General features: G+C 45.9%; 1 protein-coding gene across 1 annotated transcript in view; it reads right to left on the bottom strand.

Annotated features, from left to right (window-relative positions):
• Positions 1 to 27806, bottom strand: part of USP3 (ubiquitin specific peptidase 3) — a 169944-nt gene that overhangs the window by 104604 nt on the left and 37534 nt on the right. The window contains exons 3-5 of the mRNA XM_069222017.1: positions 23422 to 23559; positions 8395 to 8478; positions 5357 to 5438 (exon numbers count right to left, since the gene is read on the bottom strand). Of these exons, the coding sequence (XP_069078118.1) occupies positions 5357 to 5438; positions 8395 to 8478; positions 23422 to 23559 (304 nt within the window). The remainder of the gene's footprint in view (positions 1 to 5356; positions 5439 to 8394; positions 8479 to 23421; positions 23560 to 27806) is intronic.

Genomic DNA, 27806 nt, shown 5'->3' with positions numbered 1-27806 from the left:
GCAAGAAGGTGGTAAAAACACCCTATTTACACCTAAAGGGTCACCAGGACAAATGAAGAAGAGATTCGGAGCCATCTATACAGAACCACCAGCTCATTTTGAAAAAGTATGGCTGGAGGCAGTGTGTCCTGCTGGATGACCCAAACATTGCAGTGACTGACAATCAAACAAAAGGCAGATCTGTTGAGGTCAGACTCGCAATACTGTCCACACAAAAGCGTTACAAAAATACCTGCTGTAGAGACAATAATAAGATGAATAATTGCTTTCAGAGTAGAATGCACTGAATGATTGAATGTGACAGTCCGTCATGCACTGGAATTGAACCACCTTCCCCGATACACCAAACACTCAATACTATTAGGGGAAAGATGCATACACGTCTGAGCTGACACAAGATGTGACAATGTCTTAAAACAATGGTTAAAAGGGGCTGAGCCAAAAAGACAAATAGCTTATGTGACCCAACCCAAAGCCTGCTTTCTGTATGTTGGAAACAAATTAAGACCTGAAAAGAGGCCTTCAATCTCACCAAACCTTTCCTAAAGGCTTCCCTCCTGGATGCTGCAGACAAGTACAAGAATATGCAGCAGAATCAATTATGGAGAAAACTAGGTTGCATCCCAACTTGTTCCCCACTGGATAATGCCTTGTCTTAGTCTGCTCTCAGCCAGAAACACAGTAAAGATAAATCACAGCTGCTGCACAATGATTTCATACATTATAGTGACACAGACAATGACCGATCACAAACTGGTGCATTTGGTCCCCACATTGATCCTTTTAGCCCCAGTGAATCACACACGAAAAGCTAGTCATGAACTTTGTCTTGTCGCATGCAGCTGATAAAATGACACTGCACAACTGGATCAAACCTATGCAGGCTGCAGACATTCGTCCTCCTTGGTTGGATGTGAAGGAGAGAAGAAATATAGAAGAGTAATAGCCTGGACTATATAGAATGCAGAAACTACTTTGGGATAAGATGGATGGGCATATGCAAAGAACCAACTTATCTGGGTAGACAAATGTGAACGCTAGACAAACCAATTGGCCAGAAGTTCTCAAACGCTGTGAACAAAGGTAATTTCCATCAATATACGTTGTACAGGGTGTAAGGAAATGCCTCCTTGGCATGGTTACCCCCTGACTTTTTGCCTTTGCTGATGCTAAGTTTTGATTTGAAAGTGTGCTGAGGCCTGCTAACCAGGCCCCAGCACCAGTGTTCTTTCCCTAACCTGTACTTTTGTTTTCACAATTGGCACACCCTGGCATCCAGGTAAGTCCCTTGTAACTGGTACCCCTGGTACCAAGGGCCCTGATGCCAGGGAAGGTCTCTAAGGGCTGCAGCATGTCTTATGCCACCCTGGGGACCCCTCACTCAGCACAGACACACTGCTTGCCAGCTTGTGTGTGCTGGTGAGGACAAAACGAGTAAGTCGACATGGCACTCCCCTCAGGGTGCCATGCCAACCTCACACTGCCTATGCAGTATAGATAAGTCACCCCTCTAGCAGGCCTTACAGCCCTAAGGCAGGGTGCACTATACCATAGGTGAGGGCACCAGTGCATGAGCACTGTGCCCCTACAGTGTCTAAGCAAAACCTTAGACATTGTAAGTGCAGGGTACCCATAAGAGTATATGGTCTGGGAGTCTGTCATACACGAACTCCACAGCACCATAATGGCTACACTGAAAACTGGGAAGTTTGGTATCAAACTTCTCAGCACAATAAATGCACACTGATGCCAGTGTACATTTTATTGTAACATACACCCCAGAGGGCACCTTAGAGGTGCCCCCTGAAACCTTAACCAACTACCTGTGTAGGCTGACTGGTTTTAGCAGCCTGCCACACTCGAGACATGTTGCTGGCCACATGGGGAAGAGTGCCTGTGTCACTCTGTGGCTAGTAACAAAGCCTGTACTGGGTGGAGGTGCTACACACCTCCCCCTGGAGGAACGGTAACACCTGGCGGTGAGCCTCAAAGGCTCACCCCCTTTGTTACAGCACCACAGGGCACTCCAGCTAGTGGAGTTGCCCGCCCCCTCCGGCCACGGCCCCACTTTTGGCGGCAAGGCCGGAGTAGATAATGAGAATAACAAGGAGGAGTCACTGGCCAGTCAGGACAGCCCCTAAGGTGTCCTGAGCTGAGGTGACTCTGACTTTTAGAAATCCTCCATCTTGCAGATGGAGGATTCCCCCAATAGGGATAGGAATGTGACCCCCTCCCCTTGGGAGGAGGCACAAAGAGGGTGTACCCACCCTCAGGGCTAGTAGCCATTGGCTACTAACCCCCCAGACCTAAACACGCCCTTAAATTTAGTATTTAAGGGCTCCCCAGAACCTAGGAACTCAGATTCCTGCAACCTAAGAAGAAGAGGACTGCTAAGCTGAAAAACCCTGCAGAGAAGACGGAGACACCAACTGCTTTGGCCCCAGCTCTACTGGCCTGTCTCCCCACTTCTAAAGACACTGCTCCAGCGACGCTTTCCCCAGGGACCAGCGACCTCTGAAGCCTCAGAGGACTGCCCTGCTCTAGAAGGACCAAGAACTCCCGAGGACAGCGGCTCAGTTCATCCAAGACTGCAACTTTGTTTCCAAAGGAGCAACTTTAAAACAACTGCGTTTCCCGCCGGAATCGTGAGACTTGCTACTCTGCACCCGACGCCCCCGGCTCGACTTGTGGAGAATAAACACTTCAGGGAGGACTCCCCGGCGACTGCGAGACCGTGAGTAGCCAGAGTTGCCCCACCTGAGCCCCCACAGCGACACCTGCAAAGGGAATCCCGAGGCTCCCCCTGACCGCGACTGCCTGGCTCCCAGATCCCGACGCCTGGTAAAGACTCTGCACCCGCAGCCCCCAGGACCTGAAAGATCGGAACTCCAGTGCAGGAGTGACCCCCCAGGAGGCCCTCTCCCTTGCCCAGGTGGTGGCTACCCCGAGGAGCCCCCTCACTTGCTTGCCTGCATCGCTGAAGAGACCCCTTGGTCTCCCATTGATTTCAACGACAAACCCGACGCGTGTTGGCACACTGCACCCGGCCGCCCCTGTGCTGCTGAGGGTGTACTTTCTGTGCTAACTTGTGTCCCCCCCGGTGCCCTACAAAACCCCCCTGGTCTGCCCTCCGAAGACGCGGGTACTTACCTGCTGGCAGGCTGGAACCGGGGCACCCCCTTCTCCATTGAAGCCTATGCGTTTTGGGCACCACTTTGACCTCTGCACCTGACCGGCCCTGAGCTGCTGGTGTGGTAACTTTGGGGTTGCTCTGAACCCCCAACGGTGGGCTACCTTGGACCCAAACTTGAACCCCGTAGGTTGTTTACTTACCTGCAAAAACTAACTAACTCTTACTCCCCCCAGGAACTGTTGAAAATTGCACCAAGTGTCTAGTTTTAAAATAGCTATATGTGATTTATTTGAAAACTGTGTATGCTATTTTGATTATTCAAAGTTCCTAAAGTACCTACCTGCAATACCTTTCATTTGAAGTTTTACATGTAAAATTTGAACCTGTGGTTCTTAAAATAAACTAAGAAAATATATTTTTCAATACAAAAACCTATTGGCCTGGAATTGTCTCCGAGTGTGTGTTCCTCATTTATTGCTTGTGTGTGTACAACAAATGCTTAACACTACTCCTTTGATAAGCCTACTGCTCGACCACACTACCACAAAATAGAGCATTAGTATTATCTCTTTTTGCCACTATCTTACCTCTAAGGGGAACCCTTGGACTCTGTGCATACTATTCCTTACTTTGAAATAGTGCATATAGAGCCAACTTCCTACACAGGGCAACTGTATATCAGCTCAAACAGAGAAGATATAAACAAAAAATGCCACTGGATCAAATCCTTCAGACAATGTACCACTAGTGGCAAATTAGACATGAAAGTCTGATAAAGAAGGCACAAATGCATGCAGAGCTGCTGCATACTCTTTAACCATATCCACTGCCAGGCCTTGATGTACGGGGAATGATGCATTCTGTTAGACAGGTGAGGTGTAAACAGATTAATGCCTACCAACTTACACCAATGTTGCCCTTAGAGAGACTGGAGTTCATCCACCAGTACAGATCCTAATGCGCTGACTGGTTGATTTGTACCTGAGCTGAGAGGCTTGGTGTTGCAACCTATGCCTGCTTAGACACCACTGGAGGCCTCTCCTCCACCATCTTGCATGAGGGACTAACAGGATGCACATGACATACAGGAGCAGGATTAAGTCAGGCAGATCGGAATCATCACCTGAGTATCCAAGATTCTCTGAGGAGGAGGGAAGGCCTTTCTAACAGTAGTACTGAGCCTCGATTTATTGGGATTGCCCCAATAAAAATCAACTTATGAGTGGAACTGAAATGGAACTTCTGGACATTGATGGAAAAGCCCAGGTGGAGGAAGAGTAATCATCCACCAGACATGTTCTTAGAACAGCTTTGGGGACTCTGCCTTCAATAGCCTGTTGTGAATTACAAAAAGCATGGACTGGTGACATCCACAGAGACGCTGCCATGGCTGCATGAACATTCAAGCAGACTAAGTCCGAAAGAGAAGACCACAAGTTGAAAATGTTGAGAACCACCTTAAATTTAACACCTCTGGGCGGGAAGGCCTGGAATATGAAAATAAGTGACTGAAGATCCAGGGATACCAACCACTCTCCAGAGTTCAAGGCCAAGAGGACATAGCTCATGAACAGCAACTTGACTTGACTTTCCAGATTTCATAATGCAGGGATCTAGATCATGCATTAAGCATCCACCCTTCCTGGGGACCATGAATTAAAGGAAATAAAATTTTGTGCCACTCTCTTAAAGGCACCACTTCGAAGGCCCATGTTTACAGTAAGCCAAGGACTTTTGCCCTAAAGATCAAAGCTTGGATCAGTTTGCAACAGATAACGTTGTAGAGTTTGGACTGCCCTAGATTAACAACAGAACTCCCAATATTGTTGGTGGAACAGCTCTGCAGGGAGGACCAGACCAAAAGAACGTTCAATAGCCCGGCTCTTCCTGAAGTGGTCAAAGGAAGTTTCATTTTTTGCTCCGAACAGCTGTTTTCCATCTAAAGGTACTGGTTCCCTATCTAAAAACACAATTAAGCTTTACAGTCTTGCTGCTTTGACTTTCTTGGTTCTCCTCTCGCCACCCCACAAACCATTCCAGGACATTACGTAAAAAGTGATGCAGTCGGTCCTAGGTAAGAGGAAATATTTGTCAATGTGGGTCACATACACTAATAGGTTTTCATAATCCTAAACAAATGGGTAAAGTGATGCCCAAAACAATGGAAAGGTTATTTTTGTACAACCATTTCATTTTTACAAAAATGAAAACGTTAATACTTACATTTACTTTTAACAACTTGCTGTTCACACAAGAACTTTCTAGTAGTTTTCTTTTCCTATGTCTGTCTGCTGCAAAGGCGGAACTAGATGTAAAAAGGAAAAAATGTGGAAAGTAAGTCTTTCAAAAACACACCTCATCAAAAGCACTGGGTCTTTATAAAATACTTCTTTAATGTATGTTAGGTAGCTGATCTCACAATGTCTGTAAAGCTGAAGCATGAATTGTCTAATCACTGCTGAATCTCTAAGAGAAACAAAATTCAACAGCAGAAATACACCAGCAGGGTGGGCAAGTGTGGCCACTGCACTGTATTAATTATCAGAGCAAATCTAATTTGCCATCAAGTTTTACCCTTGCAGTCGACAAAAGTCCTCTGAATTCCACTGGAGGTGCTCCAAGCTTTTACTGCACAGTCACCAGAAGAGCCAGGCCCTACTGATGGTCACCTGAAGTGAACTATGGAAAGCTATTACTTCGTCTCAGATTAGTGGTAGGAATTATACCTTTGTTTTGTAAAAATATTTTTTTAAGTTTCTAAACAGAAGCAACAAGTTAAAGCAGTAGTAACTATACGCTAACACACAGAGGTGAAGTACATTTTTCATTTACCCTGCATTATGCCACTCCAAGTGTCTGCCCCACAATCCCCAAGCATGGCGACAATCTAGTAATGTGCATAGAATACCACCAACAAGCACATTCCATAAAATGATAATACCAATAACCTTTTTTTTTTTTTTAACAAGAACATCATAATTGTCAGAAATCCAGGGGCGAAGGGTGGACAAGACCTTGTAGTCTGTTAACCCCTATGCAAGTCTTCCTGCGAACAGAATCTTGGGTGTAGTCCAGCTTTTTGAAAGGCAGGAGGGTTGTTCCTTCTTATCCCAGGTAACAGCAGCAAGACTATTTCCCAAGCATTCACAAGCAACCCAGATGGAAGGGAGCAGTCTGGCAGATTCTACCCCTAGTTCTGTGGTCTTTTCTCCCACACACATGTGCAGGCTCTCCTCAATGTTCAGACAATAAACCATATACAAATGCTTACAATACTTCTACACGTCTGCTGGTCAAGGCAGGTGCCAGAGCCAACGTGAAGGTCAGCCACATTCAAAAGAATGGCCAGCATCTTCATATTTTGAATAGTATTTAGATATTGCTGCTGATCAGATTTTATGGGCCCATGGGCTTCCTATCCACTGTCAAACTATTTCTTACTTGTTCAAGGACAATGTGCCTCCATCTGGAGATTTGCATCCGTTTCTGTAAAGCAATACTGGTTTAACACTGAGAAAGGTGTGTGGGTGTGTTTCACACAGGCAGTGCAATCTTCAGTGGAAGAAAGGAATGGAATGCTTACTTCACTGGTACACCATGTTTCGGGTTGGAAAGGGGTAAAAGGAAAGTAGGTTCAGATATCCTAAATAGATATAACCATCTCAGCACAAAGGGAACCACCATTTTGTACTGCACACACAAGATCCAGTGGAGCCCACCCCTCACACAGACAAAGCTAAAGCATAGTTGTCATGATGCAAGGTTGCCAGCAAAAAAAAAAAAAAAAAAAACTAACCCAGATTACGTCATATGTGATATCACGGATGATGTCATTTGTGATACGCTAAATCAGGAGCAGTGCATGGTGGAAAGGGCTGCACATCTACCTTAACTTGAGAAGTTAATGGAGCTTTTAATTTTTCTGTCACAACAACCATTTTTTTGTTTGATTGTGCAATCTGACTACTTCTAACGCAACATCACATTAACATTTAATAGGTTTTTAACAGTGAATCCAATTGTTTTAAATGGCATACGCCTTTTCTCATTCCAGCAGAAATAACTGCAAACATTTTTGGCCGTGTGCAGCACAATCTGACAATCTGGATATGGCTTAGATAGCACCCTTTTGCATGTTCTCTTGACCCTACTGGATTCGGCCACTAGCTACAATTGACTATACTCGGCTTTACCCATGAGTAGTGGCCACTGGACGAAGTCAGCTGGCCCTATGAACAAACTGAAGAGTATACACTTTCCTCCTAGCCATTACTAAATGCTGGGAACGGAAATGTGTGCCCCCGTCACCTCGCCATCCCGGTGATTGGCTAAGGCAGAGAAGAAATCATTAGTGCGTCGCCCCCTTTACTGTGTGCTAAACTGGAGAATGCGTTACGTCACAGGTTTGCTGATCTCGTGGAGGAGCACATACTACCCTCCTTTTGCAAGGGTATGGTGTGAGAAGCTCCACATTCCTCCAAAGCCTGTGAAAAAGGTAAAAGGTCATGGATGAATTAACTATTTAAATGGTCCTTGGACATGTTCCATCTGCCCTCACATCCCCCAAGCCCTCGGCAGGCAGGGGGAATGGAGCGAATAGTCAGGCCCACTTTTAAAGCCAATAAATTTGCTTCCTATTTTTACATTTTCCTGATCTTTACAGGCATAGTAATGAATATCTACAAGTCCTACAGAAGTCCTACAGAAGCAAGGGGCAGCTGCATTGTGATCCATGAATGTGAATGTACCAAACCACAAAAAGTAATCGATTCAATCACTCCATGTCTTTTAGATTATTAGAATTTATCAGCCATTTTCTCCATTTTCAATAACCTCTACGGAGGTTTCTAGAGAACACAGGTCTTTCTGGACTCTATTATTTGCTCACACGCTCACTAGCCCTAGACCATTCCACCCTACATTATGCACAGCATTGTAACAGGAGACAAAAAATATCTGTAAGGCACAAAAGGACCTTAAGAACGTAACATTTATTCTAATCTTAACTTTAGATGTGCTAACACTGCCTCTGTAATCTGGGCAGTGGTGGATGTATGCAAGGTGCTCCTCCTGTGTTCTGTTGTATTTCCTGGTGAAAGTGCTTAAGTGAACCAAATGAATGACAGCAAACATCAGTGTAATTCATAAGAAATGCTTCCTTTAAAAAAATGTTTGCATTTAACATGTCTCTATTGTTTAAAGAAAGAAAGAAAGAAAATTATGTATGCACCGCAAGGAAGCATTACTCAATTTTAACTTACTTTTCCAAATTCTGTAGATGTTCTCTGACCTTCTGTACCGAGCCCAGCTTGGTATCATTAACTACAAAGTCATCGCATCGATAACTGCAAAAGGCATAAATGACAATTTGTTTTTACTCAATCAACAGTCTGTAAAATGCAACACTTTGCAAACTTGTGCTACATAGGCTTTCAACAATAAAAGGTTTCCAGGATAAGACCTTAGCACACAAACTAAATTTATACCAATTAAAATTCTCTTAGAGCTTTGACATGCCCCCCTTTTCTGTATTTTCTGGTTACAGGAATTACGCCAAAGCCCATCTAACCCTGTGGAGCTGGAGTTCACAAACCTCCCATAAATGTATACCCTGCTAACTGTCTGTAATTCCCCAATTCATACACTAAAATTAGTCACAGAATTTTTGATTAGGCTCCTGCTTTTTTCTAATATCGTTTCCAGGACTACATTTTTCATATGCACATAACACTACAGTATTTAAGGCAACATTCATCCCAATGAAACAAATAAATACTATGTTCCAGCCACTCAATTGCACCTCCTCCTGAGTCTGTTTTTATCTTCATTGAAAGTTGGCATTCATTCATTTTTATGCCCCTTCAAACATTCCCCATGGCAGACCACCCTGAGCTATCCTTATGCTACTTAGTAAAACCTGTGGCTTTAGAATATTTCTATAAGCACTGCTTGTACCAGCACTTTTTAAGATATAACGATTGTTTGATGATTTGTAAATGAACAATCTTTTACGTGAAACTGTTAAATGGAACGTATGTTTAATGGAAAGTGTTATTTTGCCGAAATAAACATGATCACTTAATGTTTAAAGTGGATATACAATGACTTCCCTCTGAAATCCCCATCTGTTTGCATCAATAAACTTCCCCTACTTCACCGTTCTTCCACAATTTGTGTTGAGTGCATTCAAATAAATCAACAGCAGCACAGAGAATTGCAGATTCAAGCCTTCAAATCCGACTGAATGCAGGGTGCTAGCCACAAATGTCCTCTTGAATAGAGCAGAATCACTGCAGCCTGCTCAGCACCCCTGTTATATATTCTGAGTCGAATTTGTTAATGCAATTCATCTAGACAACCTGGAAGATCCAAAGTTATAATGAAGACCTGATTCTCAATCTAGCTGTAGCCTTGACTTGAATGTACCCATTCCACACTTTTCAAATTTCTACACCTAGTTTGACAGCTTCTACAGCTGCTTTGATTCAAGATCTTATATCAGCTTTCCCCTTTCTACATCACCAAATATTCAACCTTGGTTATCGTATACAACTAATAATTTGCACACTGGACAACAATTCCAGGAGAAGTGTTTTTTTTTTTTTAAGTTTCCCATTTGTTGATCATTTTGCTAGCTACAACCTTTATATTGGTGAGTCTTATGATCTAGTTCTTCAATTGTCACAGGTGGAAAGATCGTCTAGGGTCAAGAATAACCGCAGATCGTTTCACACACCTTGGTGACACCACCACTAAAGGCAGTCCCACAAAAGATTCTGTTTGCTGACAGCCCCACAAAAGCTCTTGCACCCAACAGGCAGGCTGGCAGCTTTGCTACCCATTTGACACTTGTAGAAAGTTGGCTCTGTATGCACTATTTCAAAGTAAGGAATAGTATGCACAGAGTCCAAGGGTTCCCCTTAGAGGTAAGATAGTGGCAAAAAGAGATCATTCTAATGCTCTATTTTGTGGTAGTGTGGTCGAGCAGTAGGCTTATCAGAGGGCAGTGTTAAGCATTTGTTGTACACACACAGGCAATAAATGAGGAACACACACTCAGAGACAATTCCAGGCCAATAGGTTTTTGAATAGAAAAATATATTTTCTTAGTTTATTTTAGGAACCACAGGTTCAAGATTTACAAGTAATACTTCAAATGAAAGGTATTTCATGTAGGAACTTTGAATTAGCAAAATAGCATATACAGTTTTCACATAAATGACATATAGCTATTTTAAAACTAGACAGTGCAATTTTCAACAGTTCCAGGGGGAGGTAAGTGTTTGTTAGTTTTTGCAGGTAAGTAAACCACCTACGGGGTTCAAGTTTAGGTCCAAGGTAGCCCACCGTTGGGGGTTCAGAGCAACCCCAAAGTTACCACACCAGCAGCTCAGTGCTGGTCAGGTGCAGAGGTCAAAGTGGTGCCCAAAACGCATAGGCTTCAATGGAGAAGGGGGTGCCCGGGTTCCAGTCTGCCAGCAGGTAAGTACCCGCGTCTTCGGAGGGCAGACCAGGGGGGTTTTGTAGGGCACCGGGGGGGACACAAGTCCGCACAGAAAGTACACCCTCAGCGGCACGGGGCGGCTGGGTGCAGTGTGCAAACAAGCGTTGGGTTCGCAATTGGATTCAATGGGAGACCAAGGGGTCTTTTCAGCGATGCAGGCAAGGGGGGGGGGGGTCCTCGGGGTAGCCACCACCTGGGCAAGGGAGAGGGCCACCTGGGGGTCGCTCCTACACTGGAAGTCGGATCCTTCAGGTCCTGGGGGCTGCGGGTGCAGAGTCTTAACCAGGCGGCGGGTCTTTGAAGCAGGCAGTCGCGGTCAGGGGGAGCCTCGGGATTCCCTCTGCAGGCGTCGCTGTGGGGGCTCAGGGGGTCAACTCTGGCTACTCACGGTCTCGTAGTCGCCGGGGAGTCCTCCCTGTGGTGTTTGTTCTCCACAAGTCGAGCCGGGGGCGTCGGGTGCAGAGTGCAAAGTCTCACGCTTCCGGCGGGAAACGTGTGTTGTTTCCAAGTTGCTTCTTTGTTGCAAAGTTGCAGTCTTTGGTGAACAGAGCCGCTGTCCTCAGGAGTTCCTGGTCCTTCTAGATGCAGGGTAGTCCTCTGAGGCTTCAGAGGTCGCTGGTCCCTGGGGAATGAGTCGCTGGAGCAGTGTCTTCAGAAAGGGGGGGGGGGAAGACAGGCCGGTAGAGCTGGGGCCAAAGCAGTTGGTGTCTCCGTCTTCTCTGCAGGTTTTTCAGTTCAGCAGTCCTCTTCTTCTTAGGTTGCAGGAATCTGAGTTCCTAGGTTCTGGGGAGCCCCTAAATACTGAATTTAGGGGTGTGTTTAGGTCTGGGGGGTTAGTAGCCAATGGCTACTAGCCCGGATGGTGCCTACACCCTCTTTGTGCCTCCTCCCTGAGGGGAGGGGGGCACATCCCTAATCCTATTGGGGGAATCCTCCATCTGCAAGATGGAGGATTTCTAAAAGTTAGAGTCACCTCAGCTCAGGACACCTTAGGGGCTGTCCTGACTGGCCAGTGACTCCTCCTTGTTTTTCTCATTATCTCCTACGACCTTGCCGCCAAAAGTGGGGCCGTGGCCGGAGGGGGCGGGCAACTCCACTAGCTGGAGTGCCCTGGGGTACTGTAACAAAGGGGGTGAGCCTTTGAGGCTCACCGCCAGGTGTTACAGTTCCTGCAGGGGGAGATGATAAGCATCTCCACCCAGTACAGGCTTTGTTACTAGCCACAGAGTGACAAAGGCACTCTCCCCATGTGGCCAGCAACATGTCTGGTGTGTGGCAGGCTGCTAAAACCAGTCAGCCTACACGGGTAGTCGGTTAAGGTTTCAGGGGGCACCTCTAAGGTGCCCTCTGGGGTGTATGTTACAATACAATGTACACTGGCATCAGTGTGCATTTATTGTGCTGAGAAGTTCAATACCAAACTTCACAGTTTTCAGTGTAGCCATTATGGTGCTGTGGAGTTCGTGCATGACAGACTCCCAGACCATATACTCTTATGGTTACCCTGCACTTACAATGTCTAAGGTTTTGCTTAGACACTGTAGGGGCACAGTGCTCATGCACTTATGCCCTCACCTATGGTATAGTGTACCCTGCCTTAGGGCTGTAAGGCCTGCTAGAGGGGTGACTTATCTATACTCCATAGGCAGTGTGAGGTTGGCATGGCAACCTGAGGGGAGTGCCATGTCGACCTTGTCGTTTTATCCCCACTAGCACACACAAGCTGGCAAGCAGTGTGTCTGTGCTGAGTGAGGGGTCCCCAGGGTGGCATAAGACATGCTGCAGCCCTTAGAGACCTTCCCTGGCATCAGGGCCCTTGGTACCATGGGTACCAGTTACAAGGGACTTACCTGGATGCCAGGTTGGGCCAATTGTGGAAACAAAAGTACAGGTTAGGGAAAGAACACTGGTGCCGGGGCCTGGTTAGCAGGCCTCAGAACACTTTCAAATCAAAACTTAGCATCAGCAAAGGCAAAATGTCAGGGGGTAACCATGCCAAGGAGGCATTTCCTTACACAACCCGCCCCCTCCCCCCCAACGAAAGAGGATGAGACTAACCTTTCCCAAGAGAGTCTTCATTTTCTAAGTGGAAGAACCTGGAAAGGCCATCTGCATTCGCATGGGCAGTCCCAGGTCTGTGTTCCACTATAAAGTCCATTCCCTGTAGGGAGATGGACCACCTCAACAGTTTGGGATTTTCACCTTTCATTTGCATCAGCCATCTGAGAGGTCCGTGGTCAGTTTGATCTACAAAGTGAGTACCAAAGAGGTATGGTCTCAGCTTCTTCAGGGACCAAACGACAGCAAAGCCCTCCCTCTCAATGGCACTCCAACGCTGCTCCCTGGGGAGTAACCTCCTACTAATGAAAGCAACAGGCTGGTCAAGGCCATCATCATTTGTTCGGGAAAAAACTGCCCCTATCCCATGTTCAGAGGCATCTGTCTGCACAATGAACTGCTTGGAGTAATCTGGAGCTTTGAGAACTGGTGCTGTGCACATTGCTTGTTTCAGGGTGTCAAAGGCCTGTTGGCATTCTACAGTCCAGTTTACTTTCTTGGGCATTTTCTTGGAGGTAGGTTCTGTGAGGGCTGTCACTATGGATCCATATCCCTTCACAAACCTCCTGTAGTACCCAGTCAAGCCAAGGAATGCCCTGACTTGAGTCTGGGTTTTTGGAGCTGCCCAGTCCAGAATAGTCTGGACCTTAGGCTGGAGTGGCTGAACTTGGCCTCCACCTACAAGGTGACCCAAGTAAACCACAGTTCCCTGCCCTATCTGGCATTTGGATGCCTTGATGGAGAGGCCTGTTGATTGCAGAGCCTTCAAAACCTTCTTCAGGTGGACCAGGTGATCCTGCCAGCTGGAGCTAAAGACAGCAATATCGTCAAGATAAGCTGCACTATAGGACTCCAAGCCAGCAAGGACTTGATTCACCAACCTTTGGAAGGTGGCAGGGGCATTCTTTAAACTAAAGGGCATAACAGTAAACTGATAATGCCCATCAGGTGTGGAGAATGCTGTCTTTTCTTTTGCTCCTGGTGCCATTTTGATTTGCCGGTACCCAGCTGTCAAGTCAAAGGTACTCAAGTATTTGGCAGCACCTAGTTTGTCAATTATTTCATCTGCCCTTGGAATGGGATGGGCATCTGTCTTGGTGACAGAATTAAGTCCTCTGTAGTCCACACAAAACCTCATCTCTCTCTTTCCATCTTCGGTGTGAGGTTTGGGGACTAAGACCACTGGGCTAGCCCAGGGGCTGTCAGAGTGCTCAATGACTCCCAATTCCAGCATCTTGTGGACTTCCACCTTGATGCTTCCCTTAACTTGGTCAGACTGTCTGAATATTTTGTTTTTGACAGGCATGCTGTCTCCTGTGTCCACATCATGGGTAGACAGGTGTGTCTGACCAGGGGTTAGGGAAAAGAGCTCAGCAAACTGTTGTAGGACCTTCCTACAGTCAGATTGCTGTTGGCCAGAGAGGGTGTCTGAATAGATCACTCCATCTACTGAGCCATCTTTAGGGTCTGTGGAGAGGAGATCAGGGAGAGGTTCTCTCTTAGCTTCCTGGTCCTCATCTGTTACCAACAGATTCACATCTGCCCTATCATGGAAGAGCTTGAGGCGGTTCACATGGATCACCCTCTTGGGGGTCCTGCTAGTGCCTAGGTCCACCAGGTAGGTGACCTGACTCTTCTTTTTTAGCACTGGGTAAAGGCCACTCCATCTGGCCTGAAGTGCCCTGGGAGCCACAGGCTCCAGAACCCAGACTTTCTGCCCTGGTTGAAATTCAACCATTGCAGCCTTTCGGTCATACCAAAACTTCTGGAGCAGTTGGCTGGCCTCAAGGTTTTTACTTGCCTTTTCCATGTACTCTGCCATCCTTGAACGTATGCCTAGTACATAGTCCACTATAGCTTGCTTAGGCTCATGAAGAGGTCTCTCCCAGCCTTCTTTCACAAGAGCTAGTGGTCCCCTTACAGGATGGCCAAACAGAAGTTCAAAGGGGGAAAACCCTACTCCCTTCTGAGGCACCTCTCTGTAGCCGAAAAGCAGACATGGCAAGAGGACATCCCATCTCCTTTTCAGCTTTTCAGGGAGCCCCATGATCATGCCTTTCAATGTTTTGTTAAATCTTTCAACAAGACCATTGGTTTGTGGATGGTATGGTGTGGTGAATTTGTAAGTCACCCCACACTCATTCCACATGTGCTTCAGGTATGCTGACATAAAGTTGGTACCTCTGTCAGACACCACCTCCTTAGGAAAACCCACTCTGGTAAAAATACCAATGAGTGCCTTGGCTACTGAAGGGGCAGTAGTCGACCTAAGGGGAATTACTTCAGGGTATCTAGTAGCATAATCCACTACTACAAGTATGTATAGGTTCCCTGAGGCTGTGGGAGGTTCAAGTGGACCCACTATGTCCATACCCACTCTTTCAAAGGGGACCCCCATCACTGGAAGTGGAATGAGGGGGGCCTTTGGGTGCCCACCTGTCTTACCACTGGCTTGACAGGTGGCACAGGAGACACAAAACTCCTTGACCTTCTGGGACATGTTGGGCCTATAGAAGTGGTTGACTAGTCTCTCCCAAGTCTTGTTCTGTCCCAAATGCCCAGCAAGATGAATATGATGGGCTAAGGTCAGAATGAACTCCCTAAACTCCTGAGGCACTACCACTCTCCTAGTGGCACCAGGTGTGGGATATCTTGCCTCAGTGTAAAGGAGTCCATCTTCCCAATAGACCCTATGTGTTCCTGTTTTCTTGCCATTGGACTCCTCAGCAGCTTGCTGCCTAAGGCCTTCAAGAGAGGGACAGGTTTCTTGCCCCTTACACAACTGCTCCCTTGAGGGTCCCCCTGGGCCTAGGAGCTCAACCTGATAAGAATCTAACTCCAGAGGCTCAGTTCCCTCAGAGGGCAGAACTTCTTCCTGGGAAGAGAGGTTCTCTTTTTCTTGCTGTGTGGAAGCTGGTTCCCCAGTCTTCTTTCCTTTTCTCTTGGTGGGTTGAGCCCTTTTTCCAGGCTCCAACCCTACTTTTTCACCCTGAGCCATGCACTGTGCCCTTGTCTTGACACACCCCAGTTCAGGGATACCCAGCATGGCTGCATGGGTTTTCAGTTCTACCTCAGCCCATGCTGAGGACTCCAGGTCATTTCCAAGCAAACAGTCTACAGGGATATTTGAGGAAACCACCACCTGTTTCAGGCCATTGACCCCTCCCCACTCTACAGTTACCATAGCCATGGGATGTACTTTAGTCTGATTGTCAGCGTTGGTGACTGGATAAGTTTGTCCAGCCAGGTATTGACCAGGGGAAACCAGTTTCTCTGTCACCATGGTGACACTGGCACCTGTATCCCTCAGGCCTTCTACACTTGCCCCATTAATTAAGAGCTGCTGCCTGTATTTTTGCATGCTAGGGGGGCAGGCAGCCAGTGTGGCTAAATCCACCCCACCCTCAGAGACTAATGTAGCTTCAGTGTGACACCTGATTTGCTCTGGGCACACTGTTGATCCCACTTGGAGACTGGCCATTCCAGTAGAGTTAGAAGTGGAACCTTTCTTGGGACAGGCCTTGTCTCCAGGTTGATTACAGCTACGACACCAGGCCTTTTTGGGATCAAAGTTTTTACCCTTGTACCCAAAATTGGATTGTGAAGAGGCTCTGGGCCCACCCTCCTGTGCAGGTTTTTGGGGGCCTGTAGAAGACTCTTTACTATTTTTCCCTTTGGATGTCTCAACACTCTTCCCCTGGGGAGGCTTTGTGACTCCTTTCTTTTGGTCACCCCCTGTGGAAGTCTTGGTCACCCTAGTCTTGACCCAATGGTCCGCCTTCTTTCCCAGTTCTTGGGGAGAAATTGGTCCTAGGTCTACCAGATGCTGATGCAGTTTATCATTTGAACAATTACTTAACAGGTGTTCTTTCACAAATAAATTGTACAGCCCATCATAATCATTTACACCACTGCCTTGAATCCAACCATCCAGTGTTTTTACTGAGTAGTCAACAAAATCAACCCAGGTCTGGCTCGAGGATTTTTGAGCCCCCCTGAACCTAATTCTATACTCCTCAGTGGAGAATCCAAAGCCCTCAATCAGGGTAGCCTTCATGAGGTCATAGGATTCTGCATCTTTTCCAGAGAGTGTGAGGAGTCTATCCCTACACTTTCCAGTGAACATTTCCCAAAGGAGAGCACCCCATTGAGATCTGTTTACTTTTCAGGTTGCACAAGCCCTCTCAAAAGCTGTGAACCATTTGGTGATGTCATCACCATCTTCATATTTAGTTGCAATCCCTTTAGGGATTTTCAACGTCAGGAGAATCTCTGACCCTATTTATGTTGCTGCCACCATGGATGGGACCAAAACCCATCTCTTGTCTTTCCTTTTCTATGGCTAGGAGCTGTCTCTCTAAAGCCAATCTTTTAACCATCCTAGCTAACAGTAGGTCATCTTCACTGAGGCTATCCGCAGTGACTCCAGAGGTGCTGGACCCACCTGTGAGGGAAGCAGCATCTCTGACTATCACATTTGGAGTCAGGGTTTGAGAAGCCCTGATCTCCCTAACTAGGACTGGAGGGGGGAATTCTCCTCCACATCACTAACTTCCTCCTCTGGGATGTCATCCTCAGAGGGGTTGTCTCTGGCAAACTCTGCCAACAGCTCCTGGAGCTGTAATTTGGTAGGGTTTAACCCAGCTTTAATATTTTTTAATTTGCAGAGAGACCTTAACTCTCTCATCCTAAGATGGAGGTAAGGGGTGATGTCAAGTTCCATCACATTCTCTTCTGCATTAGACATTATGGGGGTTATTCCAACTTTGGAGGAGGTGGTAATCCGTCCCAAATGTGACGGATTTACCACCAGCCGTACTACGAGTTCCATAGGATATAATGGACTCGTAATACGGCTGGTGGTATATCCGTCACTTTACCGTCACTTTTGGGACGGATTACCACTTCCTCCAAAGTTGGAATAACCCCCTATGTTTCTAAAAGTTGGAATACTTTTTAATAATCTAAAACTATCTCTAGAACTTAATTCAAACTTTTACAAAACTTTTAAACTCTAAAAGAAATGCTAACAGGGACTAACACAAGGCCCTAGCAGGACTTTTAAAATTTTTGAAAAATAGCTAAAATTTCAAAAATCAGTTTCTAATGACAATTTTGGGAATTTAGTCGTGTGATCAGGTATTGGCTGAGTAGTCCAGCAAATGCAAAGTCTTGTACCCCACCGCTGATCCACCAATGTAGGAAGTTGGCTTTGTATGCACTATTTCAAAGTAAGGAATAGTATGCACAGAGTCCAAGGGTTCCCCTTAGAGGTAAGATAGTGGCAAAAAGAGATCATTCTAATGCTCTATTTTGTGGTAGTGTGGTCAAGCAGTAGGCTTATCAGAGGGTAGTGTTAAGCAATTGTTGTACACACACAGGCAATAAATGAGGAACACACAGTCAGAGACAATTCCAGGCCAATAGGTTTTTGTATAGAAAAATATATTTTCTTAGTTTATTTTAAGAACCACAGGTTCAAGATTTACAAGTAATACTTCAAATGAAAGGTATTTCATGTAGGAACTTTGAATTAGCAAAATAGCATATACAGTTTTCACATAAATGACATATAGCTATTTTAAAACTAGACAGTGCAATTTTCAACAGTTCCTGGGGGAGGTAAGTGTTTGTTAGTTTTTGCAGGTAAGTAAACCACCTATGGGTTCAAGTTTGGGTCCAAGGTAGCCCACCGTTGGGGGTTCAGAGCAACCCCAAAGTTACCACACCAGCAGCTCAGGGCCGGTCAGGTGCAGAGGTCAAAGTGGTGCCCAAAACGCATAGGCTTCAATGGAGAAGGGGGTGCCCAGCAGGTAAGTACCCGCGTCTTTGGAGGGCAGACCAGGGGTGGCTTGTAGGGCACGGGGGGGACACAAGTCTGCACAGAAAGTACACCCTCAGCGGCACGGGGCGGTCGGGTGCAGTGTGCAAACAAGCGTCGGGTTCGCAATAGGATTCAATGGGAGACCAAGGGGTCTCTTCAGCGATGCAGGCAGGCAAGGGGGGACTCCTCGGGGTAGCCACCACCTGGGCAAGGGAGAGGGCCACCTGGGGTCGCTCCTGCACTGGAGGTCGGATCCATCGGGTCCTGGGGGCTGCGGGTGCAGAGTCTTTACCAGGCGTCGGGTCTTTGAAGCAGGCAGTCGCGGTCAGGGGGAGCCTCGGGATTCCCTCTGCAGGCTTCGCTGTGGGGGCTCAGGGGGGTCAACTCTGGCTACTCACGGTCTCGTAGTCGCCGGGGAGTCCTCCCTGTGGTGTTTGTTCTCCACAAGTCGAGCCGGGGGCGTCGGGTGCAGAGTGCAAAGTCTCACGCTTCCGGCGGGAAACGTGTTGTTTCAAAGTTGCTTCTTTGTTGCAAAGTTGCAGTCTTTGGTGAACAGAGCCGCTGTCCTCAGGAGTTCCTGGTCCTTCTAGATGCAGGGTAGTCCTCTGAGGCTTCAGAGGTTGCTGGACCCTGGGAATGCATCGCTGGAGCAGTGTCTTCAGAAGGGGGGGGGGGGAAGACAGGCCGGTAGAGCTGGGGCCAAAGCAGTTGGTGTCTCCGTCTTCTCTGCAGGTTTTTCAGTTCAGCAGTCCTCTTCTTCTTAGGTTGCAGGAATCTGAGTTCCTAGGTTCTGGGGAGCCCCTAAATACTGAATTTAGGGGTGTGTTTAGGTCTGGGGGGTTAGTAGCCAATGGCTAATAGCCCTGAGGATGGCTACACCCTCTTTGTGCCTCCTCCCTGATCCTATTGGGGGAATCCTCCGTCTGCAAGATGGAGGATTTCTAAAAGTTAGAGTCACCTCAGCCCAGGACACCTTAGGGGCTGTCCTGACTGGCCAGTGACTCCTCCTTGTTTTTCTCATTATCTCCTCCGGCCTTGCCGCCAAAAGTGGGGCCGTGGCCGGAGGGGGCGGGCAACTCCACTAGCTGGAGTGCCCTGGGGTGCTGTAACAAAGGGGGTGAGCCTTTGAGGCTCACCGCCAGGTGTTACAGTTCCTGCAGGGGGAGGTGATAAGCATCTCCACCCAGTACAGGCTTTGTTACTAGCCACAGAGTGACAAAGGCACTCTCCCCATGTGGCCAGCAACATGTCTGGTGTGTGGCAGGCTGCTAAAACCAGTCAGCCTACACGGGTAGTCGGTTAAGGTTTCAGGGGGCACCTCTAAAGGTTCCCTCTGGGGTGTATGTTACAATAAAATGTACACTGGCATCAGTGTGCATTTATTGTGCTGACAAGTTTGATACCAAACTTCACAGTTTTCAGTGTAGCCATTATGGTGCTGTGGAGTTCGTGCATGACAGACTCCCAGACCATATACTCTTATGGTTACCCTGCACTTACAATGCCTAAGGTTTTGCTTAGACACTGTAGGGGCACAGTGCTCATGCACTTATGCCCTCACCTATGGTATAGTGCACCCTGCCTTAGGGCTGTAAGGCCTGCTAGAGGGGTGACTTATCTATACTGCATAGGCAGTGTGAGGTTGGCATGGCACCCTGAGGGGAGTGCCATATCGACTTACTCGTTTTATCCCCACTAGCCCACACAAGCTGGCAAGCAGTGTGTCTGTGCTGAGTGAGGGGTCCCCAGGGTGGCATAAGACATGCTGCAGCCCTTAGAGACCTTCCCTGGCATCAGGGCCCTTGGTACCAGGGGTACCAGTTACAAGGGACTTACCTGGAGGCCAGGGTGTGCCAATTGTGGAAACAAAAGTACAGGTTAGGGAAAGAACACTGGTGCTGGGGCCTGGTTAGCAGGCCTCAGCACACTTTCAAATCAAAACTTAGCATCAGCAAAGGCAAAAAGTCAGAGGGTAACCATGCCAAGGAGGCATTTCCTTACAACACTCTTCTGCAGTGATAAGATACTGCAAAGGTGAGAAACAAATGAAATTAGTAAAGGTATAAAGTTTAGCAACCTCAAAACATGCCATAAATGTTACAGTGCAAAAAGATGCCTATCACCACTGGGTGGTTCTAATCCAAGTGCTTAGTTTCCATACAGGGCTAATATACTTTCCATCAACGTGATACACACCTTTAATTTAGTGGTCAACAGGACTAAAAGTAATTATACACAGTCCAATAAACGCACAGTTTACATAATGGCAAGTCTGAGATTTTGACTGCTACCTGATAAATGTGACCAAAAGAGTTTGCCTTACAAATGATTAGGCATGCTGCATATTTGGTAAATATCCACATACATCCTCCATTCCTCATTTATAGATCTATATTTATTATTTATGTTATTTGTAAAGCACAGACACCAATAGGCTACGAACTCCAGTGTAGGAAGAAGGAAAGGGATGCCTAAAATCTCCTTCTTGATCCCCATTTGACTGAACCACACAAATGGTTCTAGAAAACATAACACTTTTAAACTTCAACACTTGGAAGTGATGATATGGTAAAATGAACTGTAAGGTAACGCAGACGCATAGGCTCTGAGACTACACCTTGCTTGAGTAACGGATGACTGCTGTAGATACAGGAATGGAAGGCACTTTTCAGTTTGCAGATTTAAAATGCTATAAAAGGTAATATTTAAATAATATTCAAGAACTCTGATTTTAAATGATACTCTAGAAATGGTTAAACTTGTGAGAGAACTGGCCAACCCCAAAGCCTGTAGCAATTTAAATACTTCCTCACAAGAATCTTATGAGGCACTATCTAAGATTTATATGATTCACACAAAGCTCAGTGTGATTACCAAACGGAATCCTACAGTTATTACGGAAACCAAGAATTCTAGGACCTCTGAAACCGATCAGCCCCAACTTATAAGATTTCTTCCTGTGTACCCGGAAGTTATACTTTGACCGAGTAGGCTCATTAAGTCCAGATTTTCTTTAGACTCTTTCCAGATAAGTTATTTTACATTAATATTTAAATCGTTGCTCCCATCATTGCTTTTCTTATAAATATGGTTTCCCTTTAACAAAGCCACAGTTCCTGCATTCAGGAAAACAACACTGAATTTCTTCACTAAAACTCTTCAGAAGAGCAACGCTCTATGGAAAGGAATAGGTGAGTTTATGAGCATACCATTGCGTTAAGATAGCATTGGTATCTGTGACGCATCAGCTACAGGCGATGCAGGGCTGTTGCCACCCTCATCCAAATGGATTCATTAGAGTAATTTGTTATGGTGCGTCATCCGTCCTCTCCATTTGATTCACTGAGGCAGGTTTTAGAAGCAAGGCATTTAAATGACTCATGTCTTCTCTACAGAGGAGCAGCCAGATGTTACAAACTTCACCTTTTCCATCTAACTTTTAAATTATTACCTATGAGGTATCCCCAGGGCTTATAACTTTGACCAGTATTCTTCAACATCTATGGGGCACCTTTGATCAAACTGATCAGCTCCTTTAAGCAAGAGGTCCCATCATACAAGTCGATGATACACAATTAATCTTGAGAATAGATGGAAAAGGGGACGTTACACAAATGAATTCAATAGATTTGTATGTCCCACGAACATGCCAGAAATTAGAATTACAAACAAAAATACTCAGAGTTGGCACAAGTTCAGGAAATTGCAGGACACTGTAAGGAATTGCCTTTAATTGAAAGCTGGTCGCTTGTTATCCTATGCAAAAATAAACAAAGCTTTCCAGGACGTATAAAGCATAATTCAATCACCCCTTTCTATTACAACTCAATTATCCGTTTTCATCAGAAGAGGATCTATGATGGAACAAAAGGCCTCAACTTGCAAAGAAACCACAGATTCCCACCCCTTAAAGCGAATCAGAAACTCAAGCAAATCAGTCTATCAAAGTAGGATTATTAATGCATTTTTTTTACATTCTAAAGAAATTCAGAAACTCAAGATGATCAAAACATTTTAACTTGAATTTCAGGTACTATCAGTATTTATTGTTGGGTTACTGGTGGAGAAACTCTATTTAGGAATTCTCTTCCACTGGTTGACAAAATGTGCATCCTAGAATATATTTTTGGAAATAAGCTTGGCTTAAATAACAGATCTGCTGCTCTCATTTCTTTCACTTGTAATCACTGAGGAAGATTATAGTATTATTTTCTCCATGGGACACCGATTTATGGTCATCTGGGCAATTACAGGTTCACATTTGGACTACAGTAATGTACTATAACTAGCATTGCCAAAATACCAGATTCAAGATGTGCAATTCATACAAAATCTGGCAACCAGAATATTTGTAGAAGTATCACACTGGATTTTTACATACACTTACATTGGATGCCTAGTGGCAAGCGTGTTAAATTCAAAAGCTTGAATATCGGTCACAAAGGTATCTATGGTAGCACTCCCTCTTTCACTCAAAATACAGTAATTACTTCTTATCACCCCCTTTGCAATCCATGATGGGTTTCAAGATCAGCCACGCCTAAGATTTACAAAAGCAAAAGGGGCACCCACGTCTTCTCATATGCGATAATGGTTTAACGGAACCCTCTTCCTCTTTCAGTGGGGCTTATGGAAGATGACTTAGCCTTTAGAAAGTTACTGAAAAAGCAGTTTTTTTGAGTTTTGTTGCAAACTAGTGACACGTTCTCCTTTCAGATCCCAGGGGTGATCAATCTAGTGCCAAAATGCCAATTGTGGTATACAGTGTGCTCCATAAATATGCAAATGTACTATTGGCAGAGGTGGGCTGGTGTTTTGGGAAAATGGGATTTTTTTTAACCAGTCTATGGATTTGAAATAAATGGTTGGAAAAGCATCACAAGTACTACATATATAACTTACCAGAATGTACTGTAACTACTGCAGTCCATGCAGACTGTATGCTGCAATCTGTCTTTTTCTGGTCTGTCCATTTTCTTTGGGCTGGGTGAAGGATTCTGTGCATCCTCATAATGTTTTTTCGCATGACCATTCACATACCTTTGATATTAAACATAAGCAATAATTATCCATGCACTAAATTAAGAAAGCATGCCTTATTTCATAACCATTTCTTGAAATCAAGCAGTATATTGGAAAACCAAAAGTAACTAGAAATTATAGGCGTATCAATTTATGTGAACAGATCCTTTTGGTTTCCAAAAGCAGCTAACAATACATTTATTCTTTTGTGACTTTAGTCCTTGCAGGAGCAAACAGAGGTTGCACACAAGTGAAAGCACTAAAACCTATAGCAAACTCTTTGACTGACAACACGTACAATTACTAAACATGAACATAAATGCAACCCAGAATATCTCTTCAACAACAATTTCGACCTCCAGCCCAGCACAAACAGCAAGGTTGGACACTTCAACTCTTGTATGCGCTTTCAGCTAACATCTTTCCAAAGCACAGGCTTACAAGTACAAGATAAGAGAAAAGAGCATGCTTGAGAAAAAGTAAATCAATAATTGTGTCTTCTATGCCCTGGTGGAAACAATAGTTTTTTTACGTAGATATCTGAATAGAAACAATGATAATCATAATGGCAGTAGTGACAGTGAAATCTTATTCTTGTGCATGACATGAGCACTCTTCTAGGATCCTCATAACTGTCAATCAAATCCCTTAAACGCTTAAGATAACTTTTTAAAGAAAACAATTCTCTGAACAGCAAATAATTATTATTTATTTCTAGAGCAATGAAAAGTGGGTGGTGAGGACATTTCCTTAACACTTTGAGCAGCACAAACAGCAGAATAAGCACAGTGATCAATATTCACCATGACGGACTGTTCCAGGTGTGTCTATTTTATTGTGAAACTGCAGGACACAAGAAGTTAGAAACCCAAACAAAAATATTCTGAGTAGGCACATGTTTTGCTTTCACCAATGACCGAGCTGACAAAAATCTCTGGAATGCACTTCTTAGTTCAAAGAAGACATTTATTATTACTTCACCACGAGGTTCCTAAAAAGAGATTAGTAGGTCGAAAGCACACGTTTAAAAATAGTCACAGTAATGAAAGGAAAATATATCAAAATGATTCTCAACTGCAATGTACACAGCAAATACGTGTGATTATATTATAGCATAATTGCAAAGCAAAGAATAAAGTAAAAATTAATCACTGTAGGGCCTACCAAGCTCTTCATCTTTCTCATGCCAGCAAGAAGATGACACAATTGAACTGCGAGAAAGAGATATCCACCTTCAAGTGACAAGTGTCAGGCATTTGACGTCCAATCCTGACTGAGGTCTTGGAAATTCCCTTGCTACTAAGCAGGGCCACCTATTTTATAGCTTAAACAACCATGGAAAGAGCCTTTTAGAAGCTCCCCCCCCGTCAGATGGAAATATTCACACATGCTGGCTACTGTAGGTCAGAGTTGGAAGAAAAATGTTGAAAACTGGCCAGCCTTTCAAGGCTCTCCTCCCATGGCCGAACTGTTCCCTGCACTGAAGAAAACAAAAAAAATATGTACTTTCTTATCATGAACTGTTTGTGTTCGGTGAGAAGGAAAAACGAAAAAACAAGCTTAGTTTACCATGTGGAAAAACACAGCTCAACTGCAATGTCTAACGCCACGATAAAGCCAATATGCAGCTAAACTGAATGCAAAATGTAATCTGCAACTGGTGAACACTGAACAACTAATATGCAAAGTGGCGCAACACAAAGTCAGTGGTCAAACATCTGTTTTCATTACAGCACAAGATCAACAAGTTGCAGGATACTGTAAAGAAGGGTTTTAATTATATGTTGGTTGCTCATTAGGCTATGCAAATCCTGCATTGTACTCCACCTCAAGTATCCCATTTTAGATTGAGCATAGCAGCATGCAAGCACTGCTTTTCCGACGTGTTGGTATCTATGTGGGCTTTTAACCACACATCACTTTCACTCGTTCGTGGGCTTGCCTTTCAAAAATCCTTTGATGACATTGGTAAATGTTTTACGTCTGTCCCTCTTTGGGGCAGTTTGGTTACCGCCTTGGACACGGACCCTGTTACATGGATAATTGCACATTTGCTGATACGTTTGACTACGAGCTAACTTCTTGTTTCTTTTGTGTCTCTCCTTCACGCTCACGGTCATGGCGCCCACTTATGTCAACTGTTTTAATTTTCATTTTTATGGCTAGCGGTTGTAAAAGTCATCTTTACTCCCACTAGAGTGTTGGAAACATACCTGCTTCCCCCTTTCATACAAGATGGCTGCCTTGCTCAATCAAGTCCTGCTGCCCTCCAGCTCCTCATTTACCCAAATTTCCTATGTGACCTGCTGCCCGGCGGGGACTGCTGCCCGGCGCCATGGTCACTGCAGTAGGGGTTGAAACAGGCGACACGCTATGCCTTAAGAAGAACTGGGCATCCCCACAAACAGGCAACAGCCATATCGAGGTCTATCGGGCGCAGGCGCACCCTTCCTCTAAGTTGTTTGTTGACGTTTCTCCCTTCAGAGGCACAGTGATGGAATGACTACTTAATGTGTGTAAGGAAATGCCTCCTTGGCATGGTTGCCCCCTGACTTTTTGCCTTTGGTGATGCTATGTTTACAATTGAAAGTGTGCTGAGGCCTGCTAACCAGGCCCCAGCACCAGTGTTCTTTCCCTAACCTGTACTTTTGTATCCACAATTGGCAGACCCTGGCATCCAGATAAGTCCCTTGTAACTGGTACTTCTAGTACCAAGGGCCCTGATGCCAAGGAAGGTCTCTAAGGGCTGCAGCATGTCTTATGCCACCCTGGAGACCTCTCACTCAGCACAGACACACTGCTTGCCAGCTTGTGTGTGCTAGTGAGGACAAAACGAGTAAGTCGACATGGCACTCCCCTCAGGGTGCCATGCCAGCCTCTCACTGCCTATGCAGTATAGGTAAGACACCCCTCTAGCAGGCCTTACAGCCCTAAGGCAGGGTGCACTATACCATAGGTGAGGGTACCAGTGCATGAGCATGGTACCCCTACAGTGTCTAAACAAAACCTTAGACATTGTAAGTGCAGGGTAGCCATAAGAGTATATGGTCTGGGAGTTTGTCAAACACGAACTCCACAGCACCATAATGGCTACACTGAAAACTGGGAAGTTTGGTATCAAACTTCTCAGCACAATAAATGCACACTGATGCCAGTGTACATTTTATTGTAAAATACACCACAGAGGGCACCTTAGAGGTGCCCCCTGAAACTTAACCGACTATCTGTGTAGGCTGACTAGTTTTAGCAGCCTGCCACAAACCGAGACATGTTGCTGGCCCCATGGGGAGATTGCCTTTGTCACTCTGAGGCCAGTAACAAAGCCTGCACTGGGTGGAGATGCTAACACCTCCCCCAGGCAGGAATTGTCACACCTGGCGGTGAGCCTCAAAGGCTCACCTCCTTTGTGCCAACCCAGCAGGACACTCCAGCTAGTGGAGTTGCCCGCCCCCTCCGGCCAGGCCCCACTTTTGGCAGCAAGGCCGGAGAAGATAATGAGAAAAACAAGGAGGAGTCACTGACCAGTCAGGACAGCCCCTAAGGTGTCCTGAGCTGAAGTGACTCTAACTTTTAGAAATCCTCCATCTTGCAGATGGAGGATTCCCCCAATAGGGTTAGGATTGTGACCCCCTCCCCTTGGGAGGAGGCACAAAGAGGGTGTACCCACCCTCAGGGCTAGTAGCCATTGGCTACTAACCCCCCAGACCTAAACACGCCCTTAAATTTAGTATTTAAGGGCTACCCTGAACCCTAGAAAATTAGATTCCTGCAACTACAAGAAGAAGGACTGCCCAGCTGAAAACCCCTGCAGCGGAAGACCAGAAGACGACAACTGCCTTGGCTCCAGAAACTCACCGGCCTGTCTCCTGCCTTCCAAAGATCCTGCTCCAGCGACGCCTTCCAAAGGGACCAGCGACCTCGACATCCTCTGAGGACTGCCCCTGCTTCGAAAAGACAAGAAACTCCCGAGGACAGCGGACCTGCTCCAAGAAAAGCTGCAACTTTGTTTCCAGCAGCTTTAAAGAACCCTGCAAGCTCCCCGCAAGAAGCGTGAGACTTGCAACACTGCACCCGGCGACCCCGACTCGGCTGGTGGCGATCCAACACCTCAGGAGGGACCCCAGGACTACTCTGATACTGTGAGTACCAAAACCTGTCCCCCCTGAGCCCCCACAGCGCCGCCTGCAGAGGGAATCCCGAGGCTTCCCCTGACCGCGACTCTTTGAACCTAAAGTCCCGACGCCTGGGAGAGACCCTGCACCCGC

This window comes from Pleurodeles waltl, chromosome 3_1, assembly GCF_031143425.1.
Source record: "Pleurodeles waltl isolate 20211129_DDA chromosome 3_1, aPleWal1.hap1.20221129, whole genome shotgun sequence".
NCBI classification, from domain to species: Eukaryota; Metazoa; Chordata; class Amphibia; order Caudata; family Salamandridae; genus Pleurodeles; species Pleurodeles waltl.
The sequence above is the reverse complement of the archived record's forward strand: the minus strand, read 5'-3'. Positions and strand labels throughout refer to the sequence as shown.